Source organism: Myotis davidii, unplaced genomic scaffold, assembly GCF_000327345.1.
Source record: "Myotis davidii unplaced genomic scaffold, ASM32734v1 scaffold284, whole genome shotgun sequence".
In the NCBI taxonomy this organism is placed as follows: Eukaryota; Metazoa; Chordata; class Mammalia; order Chiroptera; family Vespertilionidae; genus Myotis; species Myotis davidii.
In genome coordinates this window covers 928,339-938,717 of record NW_006295261.1, presented here as the reverse complement: position 1 = coordinate 938,717, position 10,379 = coordinate 928,339, and the positions used below count along the sequence as shown (strand labels likewise).

The following is a 10,379-nucleotide window of genomic DNA, read 5'->3' as shown; positions in this document are numbered from 1 at the left end:
TTTTCTGCCAAACCTACATAATGGTTATTAAGGAGCTGATGTAGAATGCGAGAACTATGTGACAAAAAGGACACAGCTGTTTAAAGAGCTAAAAGTGAGTTTCAAGCAGAAGGAACGCAGGTGCAAAAGCCCTGAGCTAGGAACAAGCATGGCCAGAGTAAAGGAGGCTTTAGCCAAGAGTGGACAGGAAAACAGCTGAAGCCAGAGAAATAGGTAACTTCACCATCAAAGGCAACGTTAACCTCCCCAGAAATCAAGAGCAATGCCACACTTCACTGTTTTGGGGTGCAATGCGAGGTTTCCACTCACCATCACGTGTGTGGGTTAGGGACAAGTGTGCATACTCTTTAAAAGGCCATAAGAGTAATCTCTAGGGGAAGGAGATTTTAAAACTCCTTAAAAAGAATTCATTGCCCTCTCCCCCAGAATCTACGGTCACCTAACTTCGTTATTCTGCCCACTGCTGTGCAATTCTCTCTCCAATTTCCCCCCAGTTCACTCCGCTCTAGCCACACTGGCCCCCACACTATCCCCCTCTCTATGTACTTCAGGGCTTTGCACTAGCTCCTCCCTCCCCTTAGAGCACTGATCCCCAGTATCCACATGGCTCTCCTCACCCCCTTCAGGTGTCTGCTCCAAGTTCATGTATAAAGATAGCTTCCTTGAGTAACCTATCTCACATAGCACCTACCACTCCGTTTTCTTCTGTCCTTGTACCATGCTTTATTTATTTTTTAACACTCATCATCTGACCCTATCACCAGCTGTTCATGTGTTTATTGTAACAAATTAAAATGTAGAATATAAAATGTAGAATTTGGGCAGAACCAGAATTTTATCAGTTGGGTTCACAAGGCAATGTTATCACTGCTGCCCTTATTTGAGATACCTCAAAATCTTTCACTAAAAAACAAGAGAAATAACCAGTCACTAACACCAACGTAGAGGGAATTTAGTGAAATTCATGCTGCCTACTATGAATCATCCAGCTGGTCCAAAAACCCGTTCATCGCTATCCCATAAAACTGGCTCTGTCTCCTAACTTACCTTTCTTCCTGACACCACATTATCGGAATCATTTATGGTCAGTCCTGAACAGCCTTCTGGGATTTTTAAATGCATTTTGATTAGCCCTATTCAATCTTTCCACTCTGTGTAAATTTTAGCCTTGAAGTGGCTCGGACTTGTACAAAGCATTCGACCATAGAAACCTCCTCGGCATCCTTTTTGTCTCCCTCTTTACCTCCGGCATATGCCTGGCTCTCCGGGCCTGTGAGCACACCACTCAAACCTGTGCTTCCACTGACGTTTCCATACGCTGTCCTTATCCAGGCCCTCGTTCCTCTTTATTGGGCTATTATAATGGCTTCCTACTCTAACCCTTACCTCCCATGCCTTGCCCGACCAATTCATATTATTAAAATACAATAAAAACTTGGCATAATGTGATAAATGGAGTCCGTAAGTGAACTGATTATATTTTTACAAATCAGGATGTTATTTTGGTGAGATTACAGGGATCAGGCTGTCTAATACGAATCCATCCCAAGTCTAGACCCTTTTTTACTAGAACCATGGAAACAACATTGGGCATTTTCCTTTCTTCTCTTGGACCCTTGATCCTAAGGGCCTCTAAGTTTGCCATTCTTGCATGGATAGTGCCTGATAATGAGTCTTCAATTTCTCACTGGATTTTGGACAATAGTATTTCATCAAGGAAAAAAAGTTTGTTGGTACTTCAGCATAATAATTACATACTATAGAATTGTTTGGGCCTTGTAAAACATTTATAGAAATAATTTTATTAATAACAGAAAAGGATGATTACTAACATTTAAAAAGGAAGTTTCTCTTTACAAAATAATGCCATTTATGGTAACCTGTTGGACTTAAAAATGCATTTAAATGGTTCAAGGTATCTTCTTTTTTTTTTTTTCTTTTTTTTAAATTTTGTTTTATTGCTTAAAGTATTACAAAGTCAAGATATCTTCTGGATAAAAAACATGTATGATAATGGAGACAGACAGTGATAAATATATATAATATAGCCTTGACACTGGGTTAACTGAGTAAATAGAAACCATACAGTTTTAATAGCCATTGTAATGTATGGATGGATAGGAAAAGAAAAATCATCTGTGTCCAACATTTTCTAAATTATTTTAGTCAAGGGATAGAGTGCAGGCCCTGGCTGAGTAGCTCAGCTGGTTAGAGCACCGTCCTGATACACTATGATTGCAGGTTCTATCCGCAGTTAGGGCACACACAAGAATTAACCAATGAATACATAAATATGTGGAACAACAAATCAACATCTCTCTCTGTAACTCTTGTTGTTTGACTTTCTGTGTCTGTCTCTCCCCTCCTTCCTCTTTCTCTCCCCTTTCTTCCCTCTCTCTAAAATAAATCAATACATTTAAAAAATGTTTTTTTTTTAAAAAAGAGTTCATAACTAGCCAATGAAGCAGAATTATCAGTACTTCCTGTTTATATCAACTCAAATGTATATAATATGGAAATATGACTTTGCCATTCCTTATTGAATGATACTTTCTTCAGATTTCATAATGCTTAATGAATTGGCTTTTTGAAAATTCATGTGTGTCCAGAATAATGCCAAGTACACAAGATTTAAAAATATGATTGTTGCACTAAGTGAATTTCTATAAAAAATAAGATAATTTTGCTTAAAGGAAATTTTAGTATTGGCCTGCTTTTTTAAGGTCTATTTGCAAGCACCTAGTGAGTATTCCTATATGTCCCTGTCTACACAAAAACCAAAGTACTAGACAGGCTTTCAGCCATCCTGCTCACCTTTCTATTTGTAAGGTTTAACAATCCTTACAACCTTGTCTTTAAAAGGGGAATATTGCCCTGGCCAGTGTGACTCAGTTGGCTGGGCATCATTCTGTGCACTGAAAGGTTCCTGGCTCAATTCCCAGTCAGGGCACATGCTTGGGTTGTGGGCTAGATCCCTTATAGGGGACATGCAGGAGGCAGCAGATTGAGGTTTCACTCTCACATCAATGTTTCTCTCTCTCTCTCTCTCTCTCTCTCTCTCTCTCTCTCTCTCTCTCTCCCTCTCCCTGCGTTTGCAGGGGTGAAAAAGCGCCCAGCTTATGAAGGGAATGGGAGGTGGAATGAGATGCATGGAAAAACAATGCCTCCTTAGGACTTTAGCGAATATGTCATCTATACAGGCTACTACCCATGATGAACCCAAAGACATTAGTTTGAGTGGCTATGAAGCCACTATTGCAGCTGGGCAACTAACCCATTTATTCTATATGTTCTACTGTTTTAAAATTTTCAAGATCTGTAAAAAAGGCCCAATTTGTTCCACTGATGGAATACTAAGAGGTACATTTAATTTCCTCTAGAGTAGTTAATCGGCAGATGTCATGTAGACCTCTAGATTTAGTATTAAAAGAATTGAATTCCTTCCCATGGATTGAAACTCAGAAAAGTGCACACCTGCCTGAAAACATCAATATCAATATGAAAAACCAGAGTAATGTTACATATAAAGATAAAATCAACAGAAAAAATGCCCGAAATGGAAATAAATGTTAACTTGATTGCTAGTTCTTCATTGAAGAAAATGTTTCTAGTGATACATTCATAATTTTCTTTAGCTCCAGTATTTAGGTCAGCTTCCTAAACCAGGCCAGCAATGTTGAAGTTCTCAAATAAAATCATTACTCTGAAATCACCAATATCTAGTCCAACTGCTTAATAAGCACTGCAAACCAGAGACTTATTGATAAAATTTAAAAAGCAAACGCAAATATACTGACCTTTGCTGACATAGCCGAGCCTGCCAGCGTAGAATAGAAATAAAAATGCCACAGAAATGAAATTGCAAAAGTATAAAATGCCCAGCAGGGCTCTGAAACCCCATGATTCTTCTGAACAAAATTGGAAAACAGCAACACAGACAATTCCCAGCTTTCTGTATCAGCATGTACTCAATTCAGTGTTATTTAGGGTCCACCGATCGCTCCTGGTATACAACAGCTTTTCTAGGGGACCAAGTTGCTTTCAGAGAAAGATTATAACAGCAATAGTTAAAGCATTCAAAATACCTTTTTAAAGTGGTGTTTGTACCAAGACAGAATCTTATTGTCTATCCCCAGTAGATTAGCAGTTCCGTGAGGGCAGAGATGTGTCTATTTTGCTCTTCATTTGTACATTCAATGCTGTACCCCATGTCTGGCACAGAGTACATCTTTTAGGCATGTCTGTTGCATGCATGCATGAATATTGTCAGCCATGTTGGAAGAGGTGAGTTGCATGGAGCACGACAGATTTTCTGAAAGTAAATCTAACTTCTTTTCAAAATTCCAGAATGAGACATGACTTACCAGAATGTTGCACAATACAGGTGGAAATGAGACACGTTATTGCAAAAACCAAAAGTACTGTTAATGAAATGTGTAAACATTTAATGCCGAAAGGTCACTGTGTGAAAAAGATTTCACCAGTGTCACTGAGATTATGCCAATATTTACTGGAGCCACGTCAAAGTCCAGATTGCCCGCTTTACAACCACGTGGCACATTAAAGAATACAGGATGCCATTTACAATTCGTTCAAGATACAATTTAATTATATGAATCAACGTCTGCTCAACTGGAATGAAAAACAATTTTATTAAGCAGTACTCCATGGAATAGAAATCAATTTGTAATAATCACACTGCAAATTAACTTCAGTATTTGCTTTTTTTTTTTTGGAAGATGAGAAAATGATTAGCATATTTGCCTGGTAATCTTATAAACAGTATATGTTCTCTTCGGATAAATAAAATTTTTAAATCAGAGATATATTTCGAGTCTTCCACCTGGAAGACACATGGCACAACAGCTCCCTCTGCAGGTAGGTTTTGTAAGAGCAGTGTTACCTTTTTATATATTTCATTCTGAATTTTCTCAATGCCTCCTTTTGGGCTTCCTCCTTGATTCTGTCATGCCCAAAGCTGAATGTTCTCATAAAAATGGCTTCAAAACCATTTTAAATCCTATATAGTCAATCTAGTTTTCCGTTTCCCTCTAATAATTTTGTATTCTAGCGAAAGCACTACATAAAACCTGTGGATTCCAATGTACTTTGGTGCAAACACAAGTAGTTGATTTCATTAAAGCTATTTAACAAGGGATAGATAATCTATAGTGGTCATTTACACTACATTCACATATACTCACACATTCCTGTAACACTCTGAATAAAAACTACTTTTTTGCTGAAGTGAGAAATCCCACTCTGACAGGTCAGAAACAAATTCTTTTTGAAAAGGTTTATCAGAGGCTCCCTTTGCATACAGGCTCCCACTGTGAATGTTATTGAGTAGCCATGATGAAAAGTATTAACAAAAATAATCTCTGCAATTTTACAGGGAGATTGTATTAACAAAGTTAGCGCCTCTGCATTAAACAGAGAAAGAGCTATTTTTTGTAAGCATAGCTTTGGGGTAAAAAGGTTCCATATAATTTCTTACTACTTCTAAAAGGGATTATTTTGTAATAATCCCTTGATTTTAGTCAACAAGAGGATACGATCTCGTACTAAAATCAGGAATCTGTCATATAGATGGTTATTTAAGCTCCATTTGAATATTTCCAGTAACAAACCACACTCACTTCTCCAAGAGGCTGTGCGCCATTTCAGCTAGCATTTAGCGGTGGCTACAGTCAAGGTCTGCCACTGAACCAGTCTCCTGCCAGTCCCTTCTCCCAGCTCTGCCTTCAGAGCAGCCTAAAACCACTCTGCAGGCATCAGGAGGTTCCAGGAGGACAGCTGTGCCTTCAGTTCTTCCCTGTATAGCCTGCTCTCCAGTCCCACAGAATACCATCAATGATTAATGGACATTTTCTGCCTTATTTTGACCTTTTGAAACTGTGACAATATCCAACTTTGTAAACCAGTCAATAAATTCCGGGAAGTGTGCTAGAGTTAAAGGTTCTCAGATACAAGCAGCTTTCTGTAGTCCACTGACTATTAGTGTTACCAATCCTACTCTGTTTGTCCTAGTTTCCAAACTAAGAGGTTTTGAACATGTGGGTTCTTCAGTGTTATTTTTATGGTATTTTAGTTGGTCCCTTATTACAAAGTGCTGCTTAAGGATGTCTTTGTCCTTAGTTCTGACTCTTCTTATCTCAGTACTATACTTTGAGTCATTCACCTGAAAGATACAAGGTGCAACAGATTCCTCTACAGGTAGTTTGCACCAGTAAATCTAATAAATCCTACAGAGAATCATTTTTAGGAGGAGGAGGAGGAGGAGAAAAAGGAGAAGGAGAAGGAGGGATCTTCTCTAGCCTGTATCCAATCACATTCATTCTAAACCATAAAACAAAAATTTCTACCCTCACAGACTGTAACTGTTAGGGAGGTGAGGACATCTGAGTGATGAAGGCATGACAGCAATTGCCATCACCTGAGATAAGTCACTAAAAGTTAAAAGCACTTAGAACAGAATCTGAGTCATTTATATACTTTTTAATATTTTTTTAAAGAAAAAGCACCATAGAGTGTTGGAAAATATCCTAGACTTACTTGCATAATGACATAGGGAAGAACACTGACTACCTCCCATGCCCCCTCCCACACACACACACACACACACACACACACACACACTGAGTATGAAATAGGTGTGTTGAACAAGTGAGTCTCACAAACAATAGAAAACTCATCTCCTCCTGACCTGAGCAATCTAGCTCTTCCCAGTCTTTTGAGTGGACTAAAGAATAAGTTCCATGATTTTTCTGTTCACTCTCAAATAAAATGTCTTCTGGTCTCTTTGAACCTCAAAATAACTACCTCATAATAGTGGTGGGAATATCTGTTTGTGTTTAATAGTTAAAAATGTGCAACTTTGCTTAAAGGTGAAGCTATTCCACAAGATCAGGCCCCGGTCAGTCCCATTGCCTGTGGTGCCAAAGAGGGGCAGGTACACGTTCCTCCCACTCTCTAGGCTGCTTTTGGTTCCTCAAACACAGGGAAGGAAGAAGCCAGCAGAAGAGGTAAGAGCAGGAAAAAGTAACACTAGCTCACTGGGCAGCTTAGTGAGCTAGTGCTGTTTCCTCTGGTTATGGGAGACGTTCAATGTCAACATTTTCTTTGTGGCTTCTCTGGAGATCTTTCTCATCATCCTTGGAGATCTCTCACATCCAGCTAACACCTCAAAACTTACCTTCGGACCTCTGATTTCAAACTGCCTGGCTCTGCACAGAGGTATCCCACAGCTGGTGGCCCATTGTCCTCTAGTCAGCCCTTTGGGGAAGGGAGGGAAGAGAGGGGCAACACAATTCCAGGCAAACGCGCTGTCCTGTTTCATCCATATCGGGTCCACAAGCCTCAGCAAAGCTTCCCACTCACAACCCTCTCCTTTGTTGCTCCAGGCCACTGAATCAGCCCCCAACCCTTTAGCTTTCTCTAGTCTGAATCAGACACCTGTCCATTGTACCCCACGCTCCAAGGGTCACCTATCAAGGTCTCTGATTGTTCTTCTTGAAGCCCCTTTTACTACACTTGAAATGAGGAGAAGCACACCCCTCCACTCCCCAACCCCACCACACTGACAACTTTATCCAAAAAAAACATTCTACCTAATTTTCATCTTTTGCCCCAGCGGAATTCCTAGGTTTCTGTTATACAGTCTGGAGGTGGGTAATAGAGCAGTTCTCACACATTCCTTTTCAAGGTCCTGCATCAGTGGGGTAGCTCTTCACTTAGGAATATAGACACTCTCTGCTTTTATTTTTACTTTTTTTGTCCTCTTTCCCCCTCCCCCCCTTTGAGAGCTTAGGTAAAACAAAGATAAAGAAGAGAGGAACAAAATGTCCCATTTTAGCATTATTACAAAGATGGGACCTAAGAGAATGACTGACACATCACTAGGCTCTGATAATCATTTGGCTTACTTACTTTCAGTATTAGGTCACTTTTTTCTGCTGTCCGTTAAAATTTATAGCATGCCATAAAATTCTGATCTCTTTTTATAAAACAGCTAGAAAGGCACCAAAAAATGGGATTGCTTATAGAAAAATGCTAGTTTCACCACAGATAAGTCACATAAAGGATCCCATTATACATATGCATTTAATGAAACATTAATTAAAAGGGAATAGAAACAAAATGTTTTTTTGTTTTCGTTTTGTTTGTTTTTTTGGTTCCTAGGCCGAGAATATGAGAAGGATAAAGTCTGCAAGGAATTAAACAATTTTGGAAAAGATGACTTCACATCTTTGTAAGTATGAAGCACTCACTCACCCCCTAGGTTACTTGACCTTGAATGAAACCGCATGTAAGGTTAACTTCAACTCAGCATGAAGGGCTGAACTGATTTCTGATAAGATGAACAGGATAGAGCCCAGGGTCAAAGGAGGCAGAGAAGGCAGGCAAATGGAGGACATCCAAAGATTCCAGTTGAACTACCATTGCTGTGGTCTAAATATTTATTAAGCAATAGTTTTCTAAGGTAAATTAAAATGCAAACAGTACATGCTAGGACTGGCAAACAAAGGCAACAGGGTACAGAGCAGCTTCATTGAGAGAAGAGCAAACATGAGGCTGTTTTGATAGAACTCTCAAGTTCAACTCCTGCCACTTTACAAGATCGGTTTACCTAGAACAAAACTGAAAGGCAACCTTATACTCTTTTCATTCATCAAGAAAATACGTGCACTATTCCTTTAAAAAAACTGAAAAGAATATTTTAATATGTGCAAATGTGGGAAACATTAATTCGAATTAAGTATGGGTTTACTTTTCCCCTCAGATCAATGGTCCTCTACAGCAGAAAATTTCCCAGTGGAACTTTTGAACAGATCAGTCATCTTGTGAAGGAAGTTGTCTCCCTGACAGAAGCCTGCTGTGCTGAAGGGGCTGACCCTGACTGCTATGACAACAGGGTAGGTTTGCGTGGCCTGGCCGGGTCTGTGGTGGCCCACAGAAGGAAGCCAAGACAGGTCTTTATGCCATATCTTAGGGAAATCCTAGACAGCGACTCCACCTACTCCAATTTTGGAGGCAATATGAAGCCTGTTCCTCTAGAGCTCAGATTTATTCTAGCAAAACAAATCAACTCTGCCCATTAGTCCTACAGGTTCAAATGAGAAAACTGAGGCATATACTGATTCAGGAAACAGTTCTAATAGATTTTGTGTATCCTGAAATCTACACATACCTTTACCATGCAAAGCCTGGTACTGACTGACCCAGAGCAATTTAGTGTTGGCCTCAAATTAATTTGGTGTTCAGAAGTTGCCCTGTACACATAAACCACCAGGTTTGGGGATTTCTCCCCTGAAGTATACATGCAGAAATTATAATGCTGAAATGACAGGGTTCAAAATACAAACCGAACAAAAGTGAACCCACATGTGTTTCTAGCAATTTACTAATGTAGTCATCAGGCCCAACGCAGACGGCATTTGAATGTATCTTGATAAAGGCCTCTACAGGCAAATGTCTCCCTGTGTAAGCCTGCAGCAATTAGCGGGCGGAAACAATGTTCCAAGGATCATTGGACTAGAGTCTACACAATGATTATTCTTATCATTAATTTCCTTATCTGGCCCTTATCTACTTTCTAAGAATTTCATAATCATTTTCTCCTATCACTAAGTCCATAAACCGAAATTTCAACCTGACCTTCTGAACCACCTTAAAATAGGCAAGCATCAAACTACTGACCATGATTAGAACAACAAAAAACATTTTTATTTGCTAATTTGAGAGAAGCTGCTGAATTATAAAGACATCATAAAAGAGCAGAGATGGCACTGACATTTTTGCACACCACCTTCCTCTTTCTCCTGCTTATTCAAAGTATTTTTTTTAATGTGTTGATGCTTTTTCTTTTTAAAAGTCTTATTTGAAAGGAGGTAATAAAAAGAAACCATGGGAAAGTTGACAAGCAAAAAAATGGAATGGAAGAAGATATTCACTGAAGAGAGAGAGAGAGACGAATTAAAAAAAGAGTTCTTAAGTTCTGAGAGTCTGATGGAAGTTAGATGTGGGAGAGGATGAGAGATGGTCACTTCTACATAAGTGATTCATCATGTTGCTTGCCTTCATTGATAGGAAACATCTTTAGGTATTTTCCCTTGAAAAGATGACTAATGTGTAAAATAAGTATAGGGATTTGAAAGTACTTTTTCCCAAGTAAATCCAAAAATAATTTTTTCCATGATAACTATATCTGCTCTACATTTTCATTTCAAATTCTTTCCAAAAAGATCATTTTTGTGGCTATAATTGCTTCAGCGGTCCTCTCATCATGGGCTTAGTCTGCACACCTGTTATCAGTGTATATGTGTTGAAGCAGTGGATTAAGTTGTACCAGTGATTTTTTTTAAGCAAATCTTTTTTTT

The 10,379-nt window shown here is 39.0% G+C and overlaps 1 protein-coding gene across 1 annotated transcript in view; it reads left to right on the top strand.

Annotated features, from left to right (window-relative positions):
• Window positions 1-10,379, top strand: part of GC (group-specific component (vitamin D binding protein)) — a 44,849-nt gene that overhangs the window by 8,468 nt on the left and 26,002 nt on the right. Inside the window, exons 2-3 of the mRNA XM_015567929.1 lie at window positions 8,182-8,251; window positions 8,783-8,915. Of these exons, the coding sequence (XP_015423415.1) occupies window positions 8,182-8,251; window positions 8,783-8,915 (203 nt within the window). The remainder of the gene's footprint in view (window positions 1-8,181; window positions 8,252-8,782; window positions 8,916-10,379) is intronic.